This window comes from Rhinatrema bivittatum, chromosome 2 (genome assembly GCF_901001135.1).
Source record: "Rhinatrema bivittatum chromosome 2, aRhiBiv1.1, whole genome shotgun sequence".
Classification (NCBI taxonomy): domain Eukaryota; kingdom Metazoa; phylum Chordata; class Amphibia; order Gymnophiona; family Rhinatrematidae; genus Rhinatrema; species Rhinatrema bivittatum.
The window spans coordinates 30,803,128-30,820,265 of NC_042616.1; the positions used below are offsets into that span (position 1 = coordinate 30,803,128).

The following is a 17,138-nucleotide window of genomic DNA, read 5'->3' on the forward strand; positions in this document are numbered from 1 at the left end:
TCCGCTCCTTGCCGCTGTCACAACTCTCCCTCACCCGGCTCTTTAACTCCTCCCGCTCCTGCCGGCAATCTCGGGGGGGGGTCACTCCCACGCGCGCGGGAGTGACCCCCCCCCCGAGATCTACCGGCAGATCTGGGGAGGAGAAGTAGCGGCACCGCTCGCGCGCGGCGCCGCTGCTTCTCCTCCCGCTCCTGCAGCCCCACCGCCATTTTTTTTTCGGCCATGTCCTTGCCCGCACATGCGCAGTAGAGCTGCGCTCTACTGCGCATTTGCGGCACGTCGGTCATCCTTCGTTTATCTGTATAGATTTATAAAGCAAAGTTTCATATTTAAAAGTACCCATTGTTACAGGATTGTACTGAGATGGTGGTGCTGGGTTTCATGAATGATGAATGTAATTATCTCAGGGCAGGGTCTATGAACCTGAAATTAATTTGGGAGAAAGGGGTACAAGGCTGAAGGTTCACTTAGGGTATTTAATACTCTTGTACCAGCTCTGCCCATAGCACAAAGCCCTTAACACCACACTGGCAGCAGCCTGCAAGAGTCAGGAGGTGGAAGTAGCCTCCTGCTGCTCTTGCATGGTCCTGCGAGGGCTGGAAGAAGGTAGAGATGTGCGTGCATTGGTCAGCATGGCCAGAACGAGGAGGCAGCATGCGACTGCCCTCCCATCAGCCAACAAGGACTAAAGCTGCAGCAGCATCAGATTAATGGGGCAGAAGAGATGGAGGAGACTGCTGGGTGAAAGTGGCCCTGGCTGAGTCTGATCTTAGTCTCTCCAATTCACTGCTAATGCCCTCTTAGCACTCGCATTGTGTGAAAGGGAATTTCCTGCTGGAGTCCATGGGGAGTTCTAGGCACAGGGAACGTCTCCATGCATCAGACACCTGGCACTCAGTATAATTCAAACAGTTTGTTTCGTTCTGGCACATTTTCTTGGTCTTTGCATCATTTTTTAAATGTCATCACGTGTCACCTGTGTGCATTTTCTGGCGTGGAGAGAGGTGAGCGTTCCTAATGAAGCATCTTCTACATTTATTGCATGAGAATGGTCTCTCTCGGGGCAGGGTCTCCATATGAGTTTGTTTGTGCAGACCTTGGTCAGAATGAACCTCATTTGTATGCCAGGGTTTATTTGGGATGATATCATGTCTCCCCTGTGTGGATTTTCATGTGTCTTCTGTGAGAATGTTTTATTACACTCAATATATGAAAAAGGTCTCTCTTCTGTTTAAACTTTCCTGTGCGAGATTAATGTAAACTTAGCAAGGAAGGTTTTCCTCCACTCAGGACTCCAGTGTGGACTTTCTGGTGTAGTGAGAGGTGCCATTGAAGTATCTCTGAGTCATCAGAGAAGGTAGTGTTCAGTTCAGTCCTATTTCACGCTTGTACGTTATTTAAATTATTTGTTAGCAGTTTGTATTTAATATCTCGGGTCCCAGTTCGATGTAACCCCTGTTCTATGTAATGTTATTCCAATAATTTGTTTCGCTGTAAACCAATGTGATATGTATTTTCCATGAATGTCGGCATAAAAAAGTTCTAAATAAATAAATAAAGTTATCAATGAAGGTTTTCTCCACTCAGTACAAGACAATGGTCTCTCTCCTGTCTGAATTTCCTGGTGTGAGATGAGTATATAGTTATTAATGAAGGTTTTCTCACACTCAGTACAAGATGTCTCTCTCCTGTCTGAATTTTCTGGTGTGAGATTAGTATATAGTTATTAATGAAGGTTTTCTCACACTCAATTCAAGACAATGGATTTGCATCAGTACTGTTGATACAGAGAGTAATGTTGGAGTTGCATCAGTACCATTGATGCAGAGAGTAATGTTGGGGTTGCATCAGTACCATTGATGCAGAGAGTAATGTTAGGGTTGCATCAGTACCTTTGATGCAGAGAGTAATGTTGGGGTTGCATCAGTAATATCGATGCAGAGAGTAATGCTGGGGGTTGCATCAGTACTGTTGATGCAAGAGAGTAATGCTGCAGTTGCATCAGCACCGTTGATGCAGAGAGTAATGTTGAGTTGCATCAGCACCGTTGATGCAGAGAGTAATGCTGCAGTTGCATCAGTACCCATTGATGCAGAGGGTAATGTTGGAGTTGCATCAGCCACCGTGATGCAGAGAGGTAATGTTGGAGTTGCATCAGCACCGTTGATGCAGAGAGTAATGTTGGAAGTTGCATCAGCACCATTGATGCAGAGAGTAATGTTGGGTTGGCATCAGTACCGTTGATGCAGAGAGTAACTGTTGGAGTTGCATCAGCACCGTTGATGCAGAGAGTAATGTTGGAGTTGCCTCAGTACATTCTCATGTACTAAATGTATTAAAAGCTTTCACACTGAAGGGTGATCTCACAAAACACATGAAAATTCACACATAGCAGAGGACATTCTTATGCATTCAAATGGAAGGTCCTTTATTAGGAAGCATCATTTCTCAAAACACACATGAAAATCCATTTGCCCCACTACAAACCATTTACATGACCTGAATGTGGGTACATTTCCATGCTAAACATGTGCATGTGATTCCTGGTGCGTGCACATGGATGTACCATTTTAAAACATGCGCATTGTGTGGGTGGCATGCACAGGAGGCCAAACTATCAGGCGATACAGTAAAGTGGGGGCCACGGTTACCCCCGCTCTAACCCGCTTTCTACTCACTTTCCGGCCGCATTAGTCCTTCCTGCGATACACATCCCCTTTAACCCATCCTCACCGCCTCTTTAAATCACCGGGTAACCCCTTCCGCACGCGGCATGTATATTAGATGTAAACCATCGAATTAGCTATTCCCTCCCATACAGTAACGCCCCGGCCCCGACTATCGCCTTTTTAACCTGGAGTTTAGCCGCGCGTTTACCTGCTAATTTACCGCCTACCCCTACCCCTGCGTTAGAGGCAGGGGTAAGGGTAGACAGCAAACTTTCCCCCAAAAGAAACCTAAAAACCTAAAATCCCCCCTCCTCCCGAAGCTACTCGACATGTTTATCAACTTACTTTTGTTGCTTTCAGCCCCTTCAACCTTCTCTACCGTCCTATATGGGAGGGAATAGCTATTCGATGGTTATGTACCCGTGCTGACGTCAGATCCGTCTCCAACTGCTAGCACGAGCACACCATACCCATTTGTCTTGAGTCCATCTGCTACACGTTGATGCAGAGAGTAATGTTGGGGTTGCATCAGTACTGTTGATGCAGGGAGTAATGTAGGGGTTGCATCAGTACTGTTGATGCAGAGAGTAAAGTTGGAGTTGCCTCAGTACATTCTCATGTACTAAATGTAGTAAAAGCTTCACACTGAAGGGTGATCTCACAAAACCCATGAAAATTCACACATAGCAGAGGACATTCTCGTGGATTAAAATGGAAGGTCCTTTATTAGGAAGCATCATTTCTTAAAACACACATGAAAATCCATTTGCCCCACTACAAACCATTTACATGACCTGAATGTGGGTAAATTTCCATGTTAAACATATATTTAGGAGTAGATTTTCAAAGCAGCACGTGGCCATCCATGTGCATGTGATTCCTGGTGCGTGCACATGATGTACCAATTGTAAAACATGCGCATTGTGTGGGTGGCATGCACAGGAGCCCAAACTATGTAATATACATCCAACTATCAGGCCTTCCCCCAGTTCCCTCCCAGTTTATTAAGGAGCAAGTGGGAGAGAATTCCCTACCCCTACCTACACTTCCCCCCGTACCCTACTCCTCTCCTCCCCACCCCTAAACCTAACCTACATGTCCCTAATTTTTATTTTACTACTTATTGCTTCTCCAGAGCACAGGAGACCATTGTCCTTGTACTGAGTGTGAGAAATTCTTTATGCATAACAATATAATAAACTCGCATCAGAAAATCCACCCAGGAGAGAGACCATTGTCTTGTACTGAGTTTGAGAAAACCTTCATTAATAACTATATACAAATCTCGCACCAGAAAATCCACAGCAGAGAGACAATTGTCTTGTACTGAGTGTGAGAAAACCTTCATTACTCTCTGCATCAATGGCAGGGGGTGGCAGGAAATTGGAATCAAGAAGTTACCAACAAGGGCCCTGAACTTGGTGGTCGGTGAAACAGATAACTATGGGGAAACAAAAAGTGTGAGAGCTTGCTGGGAAGACTGGATGGGCTGTTTGTTCTTTTTCTGCCGTCATTTCTATATTTCTATCTTTTCTATGAGAATGGTCGCTCCCCTGTGTGAATGCTCATGTGTCTTGTGAGGGCACCCTTCTGAGTGAATCTTTTATTACATTCACTACATGAGAATGGTCGCTCCCGTGTGAATGCTCATGTGTTTTGTGAGGCCACCCTTCTGAGTGAATCTTTTATACATTCACTACATGAGAATGGTCGCTCCCCTGTGTGGATTCTCATGTGTTTTGGTGAGAGCACACTTCTCAGGGAATCTTTTATTACATTCATGACATGAGAATGGTCGCTCCCCTGTGTGGATTCTCATATGTTTTATGAGGGTACCCTTCACAGGGAATCTTTTATTACATTCACTACATGAGAATGGTCGCTCCCCTGTGTGGATTCTTATGTGACTTGTGGAGGGCACTCTCACAGTGAATCTTTTATTACATTCAGTACAGGAGAATGGACGCTCCCCTGTGTGGATTCTCATGTGTTTTGTGAGGGTACTGTTCTCAGGGAATCTTTTATTACATTCACTACAAGAGAATGGTCAGCTCCCCTGTGTGGATTCTTATGTGACTTGTGAAGGGCACTCTTCACAGTGAATCTTTTATTACATTCAGTACAGGAGAATAGTCGCTCACCTGTGTGGATTCTCATGTGATTTGTGAGGGCGCCCTTTCCCATTGAATCTTTATTACATCACTACATGAGAATAGTCTGTCACCTGTGTGGATTGTCATATGACTTGTGAGGGCACCCTTCAGAATGAATCTTTTATTACATTCACTACATGAGAAAGGTCGCTTCCCTCTGTGGATTCTCATGTGACGTGTGAGGGCACTCTTCACAGTGAATCTTTTATTACATTCACTACATGATAACAGTCCCTCACCTGAGTGGATTCTCATGTGTGTTTTGTAAGAGTACCCTTCATAAAGAAGCTTTTATTACATTCAGTACAGGAGAATAGTCGCTCACCTGTGTGGATTCTCATGTGATTAGTGAGGGCGCCCTTCCCATTGAATCTTTTATTACATTCACTACATGAGAATCGTCTGTCACCTGTGTGGATACTCATGTGTCTGGTGAGGGCACCATTCCTACGGAAGCTTTTATTACATTCAATACACAGGTATGGTCTTTCATCGGTGTGGATTTTCTGGTGTTGGGAGAGGCGTGATTTGCTAATGAAACGTTTTCCACATTCAGTACAGGAGAATGGTCTTTCTCCTGTGTGGATGCTGTTGGTGCAACATTAACTTATCCTTACGACGGAAAGCTTTTCCCACACTCCGTGCAGGTAAATGGTTTGTTTCCAGTGTGGATTTTCTGGTGTTGTGTGAGGTTTTTTGTTCCTAACAAAACAATTTCTACCTTTAGTGCTCGAGAATGGTCTCTCACCGGTGTGGATTTTCTGGTATGAGATTAGTATATTCTGGCTAATGAAGCTTTTCCCACCCTTACTATCGGTAAATGGTCTCTCTCCAGTGTAGATGTGTGATGTAAGTTTAGCTTATACTTACTAATTACATTTTCCTCCAAATATTGCATGGAAAGGGTTTCTCTGTTTCATGTATGTTTTAGGTGCACTTTTAGATTTTTCTTCTGACTAAAGCTTTTCCCACATTTATTGCATAGAAATAGTGGTTGGAGTGGGTGGGATTTCTGATGCAATATTAAATGCGATTCTTTACCAAAGCTTTTACCACAGGAGTCACACAGAAAGGATTTCTTCCCCTTTCCCTCCTTCTGGTGAAGAGGCAGAAGTCTTTTGATCACTGTTATTGCTCTGGAAGGGGTTCTCTGTGCTCACGTGTCTCTGGTGCTCAGAGATGACTTTGACCTCCATCTCACATGCAGTGACTCCATCCTGTGAGCCTCCTGCAGGGTCTCTCTGCTTCTTCTCTGACTCCTGCTGACTATTCCTGGTGTTGCTCCTCTCAGTCCCCTGTGAAAAATTCTCAAAGACATTTCCTGATTCTCTTGGGATCAGTCCTTCTCGAATCTCCTCCTTTAGGTTGCTGTGTGACCTCATCATCTTGCTGGTGATAGAAGAAGACATTAATCATGCATTAGTGACCATGCAAATGGATCTGGGTTTTGGATCCTATAATCACTGCTCTGGCAGTGGCACACAGTGATAGAGCTGTGCATTTCTGACCAACCACTGGTGACCATGAAAAACTTCTAACAATGGGGTTTGCACCAAAAGCCTTATGAGATGAGCTCCTAAATATGTATAACCTAGAGGAGAGGAGAAAGGGGGAGATACGATACAGACACTTACATACCTGAAATGTAATAATGCTCAAGAAGCAAACGTCTTTTGAATGGAAAATAATTTGTAGAGCAAAGGTCATGATATAAAGTTCCAAGGGGGGAGGACTAGGAATAATATAAAGAGATATTTTTTGTTCACAGAAATGTGGTGGATGCCTGGAATTACCTCACGGAAGTATTGGAGATGAAAACTGTAACAGAATATAAAAAATAATAGCGGGATAAACACAGAAGAAGGAGAGAATGAGAGATAAGAGGTCAGGAATGTAGGCGAGCTTGCTGGGAACAGAGCGGATACTCCATAGATAAAACCTGAGAGGGAGAGAAGAGGGAGGAGAGTGGGGGTGGATGAGAGTTACCACAGGGGACAGGACTGAGATTGATATCCAGGGAAAGAGCAGGTCTGATGACCAGTAAAGACGCTTAGGGATGGAGGTGATGGCTTAATGAGAGGAAGAAAACTTTGTAAAGCAATGGACAAGGCAGAAGATAGAATAGCCGAGGAGCTGGAGAAAATGGGAGGCTGAACAGGCACCTGATGTTCCCAATGGACAGAAGTGGGGAATGAGATTGGGTAGGGTTAGCATCAAGAAGAGGAAGGACAATGGATCAGTAGGTAGGGGAGAAGGGAAAAATGGCCATGAGACAGCTAGAAGTATGCAGACAAGCTGAAACCTCCCTATTATATCAGTGCATGGCTAAGTATGTCACGGGGTAAAGGGGTAATGACAGTCATGAAAGCAAGCTCAGGCCTCTTGTATCCTGCTGTTCATATTCAGCTAATTGTAAAACAAAGAATGCACGTGACCGTAAGTGCACGTGGGAGGGAGCGAGCGAGCAAAGTTACGCTGGAGTTTTAAATCTCGATGCACAAGTACATGGGTAATTATGTAAATTATGCCTAGCATGTGTACTCGAGCAGATGTAAAGCACATTTCTTCCTTAAGAATTTGTCGGCTTAACGCGTACAGGGAAGAGGATTTTAAAACATGCTCAGGCTAAAGCCAGTCCCAGTTTTACCCATTAGCCTACCAGCTTGCCCAGTCTATCTCAGGGTCATCCAGACGCTTCCAGTTCTTCATCCTGCACTCCCCCCAGTTGAGCAAGACCCCTCACCCTATCGTGTTAGTCCTAAAAAGTGATTTCTGCAGACGTACACCTCAGCGGGAGCAGCAGGAAACAGACGCAGCTAACAGTGCGCCACGAGCAGCGGCTTGCCGGATTTACACACTGCACTGCTGGCCCCGCCCCTTTTTTAGCACGAGCAAGTAATCAGCAGCTTTTGAAATTCATGTCGCTCACATGCGGCCACGTATTCATCTTTTAGTGCCAGTAACGCTTTTTAAAATTTGGCCCATTCAGTTCTGTATCCGGGCAGGTGGGATCAGTAGTCCTGGGCCTCCTGCTGAGGGCTCAGTTAAGTCCTATGAGAAAACTTTGTGGATGCTCCCCAGCAGGTGCCTCATGTAAGACATCTGGAGATAAATTCCTAGCCTGCCTCACAGGGGCCGTACACGTGAAAAGAGACAAACACCCAATCTCAGGTGCCAGCTCAGAGACAGAGCAATGCTGGAGCTGGAGTCAGGAGGAAAGTCCACAAACGACCTTCAGTAAATCAGCCCTCGAGTCCGCTAAACATGCAAGATAATGCAATTTTTACCTAGGGAGATGAGGGTCCTCATAATTCTCCTTCATCACCTCCCTGTAAAGCTCCTTCTGCCCTTCATCTAAATACCCCCACTCCTCCTGGGAGAACGAGGACAGCGATGTCCTCAAACGTTCAACCCGCACCTGAAACCAAAAACCAGAAACACTCAGACACGTGGAGGGGCTCAGGGTGCATTAGATCTCAGCTGGATTATTCTCCTAACATTTTATCATTGAAAGAGGACACCAGGACCCTCTTCCCCAGGAAATGCCAGATTTGTTCTCTCTATGTTGCCCCTAGAATCAGTTTCCTCCATAGACCCCAGGGCTTTCAAATCAAACTGAAAAAATATTCTCTAATACCAGAGACAGAGAATATGAAATGTCATTGTGTGGATAAATCACATTATAATAAAAAGGAAGCTATAAGAGCATTATCCAGAACATCAGGAACATCTGGTTCTATTCCATCAGGGGGACTCACTGTGCTAAATCCTAACAGGGCAGGAAGAGTTTGGGTGTCCTGGGCAGTGGACATATCTCCCATTGTGATGTACGAATTCTGTATTCAGGGGTGTTGCAAACCATGGGCACATAGGGATCGTGCCCCAAATCTGGTTTCCTTATCTGCAGGGAAAAGGAAAGGAGAAATTAATACTTACCTGATAATTTCCTTTCTTCTGCATTCAGGCAGGTCAATCCACAAAAATGGGGTTATGCACCTCTACCAGCAGGTGGAGACAGAGTAAAGCTGATGTGAAGGACATGTAGGCCTGTCCCGACATCAGCCCGCAAGTATTCTCTGGAAAAGCCAAACTGTGGACAAACTGCTCATACTTCCAACCAATTGAGAACTCTGAGCTCTGTCAAAGAGCTAACATTTACTAAGCTAAGGAGCTGGTGATGACACTTACAAATCCTGAAAGGAGTAACAGATATAATACTCAGCGTCGTCCGTACCTAGAAGACAAACTGAAAGCAAGATGGCAGCTGAGGGTGGATTGTGGATCAGTCTGCCTTCCTTAGAGGAAAGGAAATTTTATTTTATTTTAATTTTATCACATACAGGCCGATACAGTAAGGAGCGGTAGAAAGAGGTGCGTTAGTGCCGGGCGCCCCCGCATTTGCCGCATGCACAGTCTATATCACCTACCACTCGATACTGTATTTAAATGGCATGCAAATGCAAGCCGCGTCCAACGTGCGTCCATGAAGCGCATTCTATTTTACACAAGGCTCCCTGCCTCCCGGGGGCAGCTTGGTGGCGAAAGCGGCCCCGCCGGCGAAGATGGATGCCCGTAGTGCACGGCGCTCAAGCCAGCGAAAGCGTATGAATGTACGCAGTGATGTCACGCACGCCCGTTCATGCGCAGTAAGTTAACTTTGGTTACACTTTACATGTCGAGTCACTTTTCGCCCTGCGCCTTGCTTCGGGAGGAGGGGATTTTAGGTTTTCTTTTGTTTAAAAGTTGCTTCGGGAGGAGGGTAGAGAGGATGGGGCTGCCCCGGAGACCGGCACCCATGGACGCAGCCAGGGCAGGTGAGCGGGGCCTGGGGGAAAGTTTGATGCCTACCCTTACCCCCTGCCTCTAAAGCAGGGGTAAGGGTAGGCGGTAAGTTAGCAGGTTAAACGTGCGGCAAAACTGCAGGTTTAAAAAGCATAATTGGGCCGCGCGTTACTGTATGGGAGGGAATAGCTAATCGATCGTTTACATCTCATATTACATGCCGCGGGCGGAAAGTTTTAAAGAGGCGGTAAGGATGGGTTAAAAGGGATAGTGAATCGCGGGTTGGACGAACGCGGCCAAATTGTGAGTAGAAAGCGGGTTAGAAGCAGGGTAACCGCGGCCGCACTTTACTGTATTGGCCTGATAAGTAGGAATTTCTCCTTCCTGTTCACTCAGGCAGGCCAATCCACACCAGTGGGATGTACCACAGCTGCCCAGGGACCCAGTAATATCGCCACATGCTAAGGCCGGCGTCTTCCTGAGCCCAAACGATCAAGCAGAATGCCTGGAAGGGTGCGTAAGGACAACCGCTGATGACTTCCATAATCCAATAAGGGACTATAGTTGCCCGCCGGCCGCTGGCTCACCCTGTATACCCTCCGCCATGGAGCACAGCTGACCAGACTTACTGAGAGGATTAATAACCTCCAAGAACTGCATCAAATGCCACTTGACAGCCGGAGCATGCAAGAGACGATATTCACTCTCCTCTGTATAACTTTCCAGTGTGGTCAGGGAAGTAAACAGAGTCAAATGAAATTCCAAACCACTTTGGGCCAAAAGAAGACAGAGTCCGAAGTTGTGCCGCCCCCAGAGTCACAGGCAGGAATGGCTCACGGCAAGAAAAACCTGCAGCTCGGAAACTCGACGTGCTGAGCAGATTACCTTGAAGACTGTTTTTCTAGGATTAAGAACCTTCAAGAAGAAGCTATGTTGCAGTTGAAAAGGTAGGACTCGAAAGAAATCCACAATCAGATTAAGTTACCATAAGGACACTGGTAGCCACAAGGGAGGATGAAGATGCTTAACTTCCTTCACGAACTGAGACACATCCGGACGGGGAGACAAAAACCCACCAAGAACTTGCCTCCTATAACAGGTGAGTGCTGCCACTTGAACCTTCAAGGAGTAAAAAGCCAAGCCTTTAAGCAATCTGTCCTGAAAAATTCCAAAATTAATCAAATTTCCACTTTGAGAAGTTAAGAACCTTGCTCCTCACACAAGGCCTCAAAAACTCGGCCAACTCTAACATAAGCCCGATATATAGAAATATACATATTTTTTAATTTTAGCCTGATGCAACGTGAAAGCACTGCAGCAGAATAACCATGCTTCAATAACCTGAGTCCTCTCAAGGGCCAAAGTGTAAGAGAAAATCGACCCGCATTGTCATGTAGAATGGGTCCCTACAGCCATACATCCTTCCCGGGAGGTAGCCTAAGAGGCCTGCCCACCAGCAGCCACTGCAGATCAGCATACCACAGCCATCGGGCCCTATCCGTTGCCACCAGAAGCAGGGTTTCTTTCGCAATCTTTCAAACAGTCATGCCCAGTAGTGGCCATGATGTGAAAACTGTCCCGCAGTCATGCCTGAATAAGAGCATCAATCCAACAACTTTCAGATCCCTTCTTCGACTAAAGAACTTTGGAACCCTGAGCAAGACGGCCCTTACATTGCCCTTTCCAGTAATCTGGCAGGCTAATATTTCTAAAAGATGTGCTCAAATGTGCGCAGAGCAACATCTATCTCCTCTGTCAATTGTGAGGTTTGGTTCTAGACTGATAAGGAAATCCAGAGGTTGCCACATTATCCGAAATTATGCTGCCCGCCTGAGTCTCTAAACACTCGAAGGACATTGGCATGGCAGTCGAACTGCACGAGCTTCCAAACTATTGATGCTCCACTGATGATCCTCGGTGTTCCAGCGGACCTTGCACCCGCAACTCCTGACAGTGAGGCCCCCCAACCTTGAAGGCTTGCATCTGTCATTAGCACTAACCCTTCTAGCGTTTCACAGGAATATCCCTCCTTCAGATGGAAAGCGAAGCCTCACCATGCAGTCCTGAGAGTGCAGAACTCCACCAGAAAGCACGTGCTTTGAAGAGGCCTCAAGTGCTCTCTCACCCAGGGGACAACCTCAAGGTGGCTGCCATCAAACCCAGATTCTGAAGAAACAAAAAGCACTCTGTTGGACGAAAGGCCCTTTTCTGGTTTAAACTCGAGCAATTGACTTCTAATATGACTCTCTGGCAGAAATACTCTGCCCAGCTTCATATCACAACAAACATTGGGCTACGCCAATGTCTGAGAAGGCTGTAAACCGCTTTCAGCCAAGTTCACCCACCCAGCCTTCTTGTAGTAGAGACTAACATGCAAGAAGCCAGGTGACTCTCTCCATGCTTCTGGCCTGAATCAACCAATCACCCAGATATAGGTGAACCAGGATGCCGTTTTTGCTAAGGACGCCGCTAGCACCATGCCTTAGAGAATCTGGGTGCCAAGGCCAGTCCAAAAAACAAGCCTGTCACTGATCATAACGTCCTAGAATGGCAACTTCAAGAACCACTGATGTTCCCTGCGAATGGGAATATGCAGAATACCTGCAGCAGATGTATTTATTTATTTTATTTTAATAATTCTTATATACCGACTTTTCATGCAAGCATATCAAATCGGTTTACAGTAGTTAGCAAATAATCATTTCAAATTATTTACATTTCCAAAGAAGAAAGGAAGTAAATAATTATTTATATTATGAAACAATGTAACATAGCAAACTAAATAGTAGGCTAAATAGTGGAGAAATTACTTACCTGATAATTTAGTTTTCCTTAGTGTAGACAGATGGACTCAGGACCAATGGGTATAGTGTACTCCTGCTAGCAGTTGGAGACGGATCAGATTTCAATCTGACGTCAACCCCTAGTACATATACCCCTGCAGGAAGTGCAGATCCTCAGTATTCTTCCTTGCAAAGCATCGTGGATATATGTTTGACTGATTGATTGATTAAGTTTATAACTTGAATAACTTTATAAATGTTACTGTGATTTGCTACTATCCTATATATTGTAAATGTTATAATTTATACTCATCTTCTTCGTTGCTAGACAAGTTACCATGTTAAATGTTACAATGTAAAATAAGGCAAGTTACCATGTTAAATGTTACAATGTATAATAAGGCAGACCCTGCCCTATTCACCGAGTTATATCTCGATCGAATGTCGGTATATAAAAGCAAATAAATAAATAAATAAATACACTTGGTTAACGTTAAAACTTGATTAACCTGATTAATAGATGGGTTGGTGAGCTATAGCTGGAGACCGCCAGAGAGCTCAACCTGAAGCGTCGACACCCGGTAGGGTGGATATCCTAGGTAAATGAAAATCTGGCTTACCCTTGAATCATGTATGTGTCCGGCAGCCAAGGGAGGGATACTGAGTCCATCTGTCTACACTAAGGAAAACGAAATTATCAGGTAAGTAATTTCTCCATTTCCTAGCGTGTAGCAGATGGACTCAGGACCAATGGGATGTATAAAAGCTACTCCCGAACCGGGTGGGAGGCTTGCCCTTGACCCACTCAGTATTCCCTTGCAAATGCCGTATCCTCCCGAGCTTGAACGACGAGACGGTAAAATCTGGAGAAAGTATGGATGGAGGACCATGTCGCCGTCCTGCAAATCTCGGCGGGTGACATCATTCTGGTCTCTGCCCAGGACGCTGCCTGGGCTCTGGTCGAATGGGCTTTGACCTGTAGAGGTGGGGGCTTTCCTACTTCTACGTAGGCCGCCTTGATAACTTCCTTGATCCAGCGGGCTATGGTGGCCCGCGTGGCCGCTTCCCCTTGTTTCTTCCCGCTGTGAAGGACGAAAAGGTGGTCCGTCTTTCTTACGGGTTCCGACATTTAAAGGTATCTGGATAGGAGTCTGCCGACGTCGAGGTGGCGTAGACTCCGGGCTTCTTCCGAATTCTTCAGGGCATCCGCCAATGGAAGTGAGATGGTCTGGTTAAGGTGGAAGTGAGAGACCACTTTGGGGAGGAACGAGGGAACCGTGCGTAGTTGTATGGATCCCGGTGTGAACCTGAGGAATGGCTCACGGCAGGACAGTGCTTGTAGTTCCGAGATGCGGCGGGCTGAGCAGACTGCCAGCAAAAATACAGTCTTTAAAGTCAAGAGACGGAGAGACAAGCCTCGGAGGGGTCTGAAACTGTTTCCTGCTAGAAAATCCAGAACGAAGTTGAGATTCCATAGAGGTACCGGCCACTTTAATGGTGGGCGGATGTGTTTGACTCCCTTCAGGAAGCGTGACACGTCTGGGGAGAAGCTATGCTGTCGCCTTCGCTCTTGGAGCCGTAGCACGATAAAGCTGCCACCTGTACCTTGGTGGAATTGAGGGACAGGCCCTTCTGAAGCCCGTTCTGTAAGAATTCCAGGATCAGTGGAACTTTGAATGAGCGTGGTTTGATGTTGTGATCATTGCACCAGGCTTCGAATACTCTCCAAATCCTTATGTATGTTAGTGATGTGGAGAACTTGCGTGCTCGGAAGAGGGTGTTGATTACAGCCCCCGAGTATCCGCTCTTCCTCAGGCGAGCCCTCTCAATGGCCAGACCATAAGAGGGAATTGAGCTGGGTCCTCGTGGAGGATCAGACCTTGCTGTAGTAGGCCTCTGTGAGGAGGCAGGGGAAGACGGTTCCCTGATAGTAGTCTTCTCATGTCCGCGTACCACAGTCTTCTTGGCCAATCTGGGGCCACCAGAAGAACTAGTCCCTTGTGAAGCTGCACCTTGTGAATGATTGCGCCCAGCAATGGCCACGGCAGGAAGGCGTATAGTAGGGTCCCCGGTGGCCAGGGCTGCCCCAGGGCATCGATCCCTTGAGACTGCAGTTCCCGTCAGCGGCTAAAGTATCTGAGCACTTGCGCGTTGGCTCTGCTTGTCAGAAGATCCATGACTGGTGTCCCCCATCGGTTCACTATTATCTGGAATGCTGTGGACGACAGCTTCCATTATCCGGGATCTAGGCTTTCTCTGCTGAGGTAGTCTGCCGTTATGTTGTCTTTCCCGGCGATGTGGATGGCAGAGATCTCCTGGAGATTTCCTTCCGCCCACGCCATCAGTGGGTTTATTTCTAGGGACACCTGCTGGCTTCTGGTGCCCCCTTGACGGTTGATGTAGGCTACCGTTGTGGCGTTGTCTGACATCACCCTTACCGCTTTGTCCCGGATTCTGTGGGCGAACTGTAGGCAGGTGTGACGCGTTGCCCCAGTCTGCAAGCGTCTGTTCCTGGAATCAAATCCCTGGTCGAGCGTCTCTGGATACTCCACAAATCCAAATAACAGTTCATTAGCATTTATCCAGTAAGTCCTCAGGTGGGATTTGAACCCTGTTCCACCTGGCTAGAAGGCAGATGCCTTCTCTATTGAGCCACCGCTCAGTTCCTGAAGTTTGGTATAAAAGTTCAGCCTTTCAAGTTCAGCTTTAACCAATATCCAGTGCAATATTCAATGTTCTAGAGTCTGGCCCTGTTGGGCCTAACTGCCACCACCCACCGTATCCTTCGGGTTAGGTATTTCTCTTCTCAAGGATACAACCACCCGCTGGCAGTTCTCACAGCAAACGTGTCTATTTGGTAAGTCCAGACCAACAAAGTCCCCTTGCTCACCTTCCTTGTGATAGGGTTGGCTGTCTTCCACACGGTCAGGTTGTCTGGTATCCAAAACGTCCTTACAGCAGTCTGGTAGTGCGACCTTCCTCCTCAGTCCCCGGCTGGAGACTGAGACTGCTCTCCTGGCGTGGCCTTTATATCCTTCCTAGACTCCGCCTCCCCTTGTAGCGGGTTGGCTCTGTACTGCCCCTCCTCGGTAGTCCCCTCCCCTGGGACCCAGGGATTGGTCTCAGCAGCTCCACCCTCCATCTCCCACACCTGCGGCTCCTCTGCACTTACAGCCTCTGGTGGGAGGAACCAAGGGACGTCTTCAGCTGGGAGTTGCCTTATTTCCCTTCCCCCTTTCTCCTGCATCTTTAGTTCCTGGGCTTTTAGATGCCGTTTCTGTTTAGGGATATAGACCCCATCACAGCAGGTTAGTCTGACTGCCTGTGCTTCCAGGCGGTTGATATTCCATCCTGCTTCTTCGATGTTCCACCGCCCTTGGGCGGTTAACTGCTTGCAGTGTGCCCCCCATCCTCATAGACTGGCATCTGTGGTGAGCAGAATCCACGTGGGGGAGGACATCTTCGACCCCCTGCTCGTGTGGTTGGGCTGCAACCACCACCGTAACTGGGTCCGCACTCTGGCTGGTAAAGGTAGATGCATGGAGTAGTTCCGGAAGCGGGGGCTCCAGCGAGCGAGCAGGGAGCGCTGTAGAGGTCTCATATGGGCCCTTGCCCAAGGTACCACTTCCAGGGTGGAGGCCATAAGGCCAAGAACCTGCAGATAATCCCAAGCTATGGGCAGACTGGCTCCCATCAAGGACAGAAGACGCGTCTGAAGTTTTCATCTTCTCTTGGTGGTGAGACTGACTGTGTCTGCCTGGGTGTCGAACCGGACTCCCAGATATTCCAGAGATTGGGAAGGCTGTAGGCAACTCTTGTTGAGATTGACAACCCATCCCAGGCTTTCCAGAAGGGCGATCACTCTGCTGGTTGCCCGATGGCTCTCCTCTCGTGATTTTGCCCTGATCAGCCAATCGTCTAGGTAGGGATGGACCAGGATTCCTTCTCGCCTGAGCGCCACTGCTACCACTACGATCACCTTGGTGAAGGTGTGCGGCGACGTGGCCAGCCCGAAGGGCAAAGCCCGGAACTGGAAGTGGCGTCCCAGCACCTTGAAGTGTAGGTAGCGCTGATGATCCTGATGAATCGGGATATGCAGGTAGCCTTCTGATAAGTCTAAGGCTGTGAGGAATTCTCCTGGCTGCACTGCGTTCTTGACTGAGCGCAGAGTTTCCATGCGAAACCTCGGGACTCGCAAGTATTGGTTGACTGACTTGAGGTCCAGTACGGGCCAGAAGGGGCCTCTTTCTTGGGTACCATGAAATAAATGGAATAATGCCCAGAATTCATTTCCCGTGCAGGTACCGGGATTATGGCGTTCAAGGACAGGAGCCTCGCTAGGGTAGCTTCCAATGCTGCTTTCTTGTGGATTGGACATGAAGATTCCACAAACCTGTCCGGAGGGAGATGATGAAAGTCCAGATAATACCCCGCTCGGATGATGGCGAGGACCCACTGGTCCGACGTAATCTCGACCCATCTGGGGTAGAAGAGGGTTACCCTGCCCCCTATGGCTCCGTCCCCCGGATGGATCGGCTGATTCTCATTGTGAGGTGCGGCCGGGACCTGAACCCGGACTGGCTCCCCTCTTGCGCTGCTTGGTCCAAAAGGACTGATTCCTGGCCTGAGGACGAGGTGCCTGGAAGCGACTCCTATAGGAAATGAAGCGCTGGGAGCTTCTATCCCTGGAGGGCCTTGGAAAGGCGTGCTGGTTCCTTCTGACCCGATCTTCCGGCAGTCGAGGTACTGGA

The 17,138-nt window shown here is 47.5% G+C and overlaps 1 protein-coding gene across 2 annotated transcripts in view; it reads right to left on the reverse strand.

Moving 5' to 3' along the window:
• The window catches only part of LOC115083738 (oocyte zinc finger protein XlCOF6.1-like), a 10,621-nt gene extending 2,450 nt beyond the window's left edge, over nucleotides 1–8,171 (reverse strand). Inside the window, exon 1 of one of the 2 annotated variants that reach the window (XM_029587733.1) lies at nucleotides 8,110–8,171. In XM_029587733.1, the coding sequence (XP_029443593.1) occupies nucleotides 8,110–8,131 (22 nt within the window). In that variant the 5' untranslated portion in view covers nucleotides 8,132–8,171. Of the gene's footprint in view, nucleotides 1–6,164; nucleotides 6,212–8,109 lie in introns of those variants that run through there. The other variant, XM_029587734.1, reaches the window with a different exon arrangement.
• Between the last annotated feature and the right edge of the window lie 8,967 nt (nucleotides 8,172–17,138).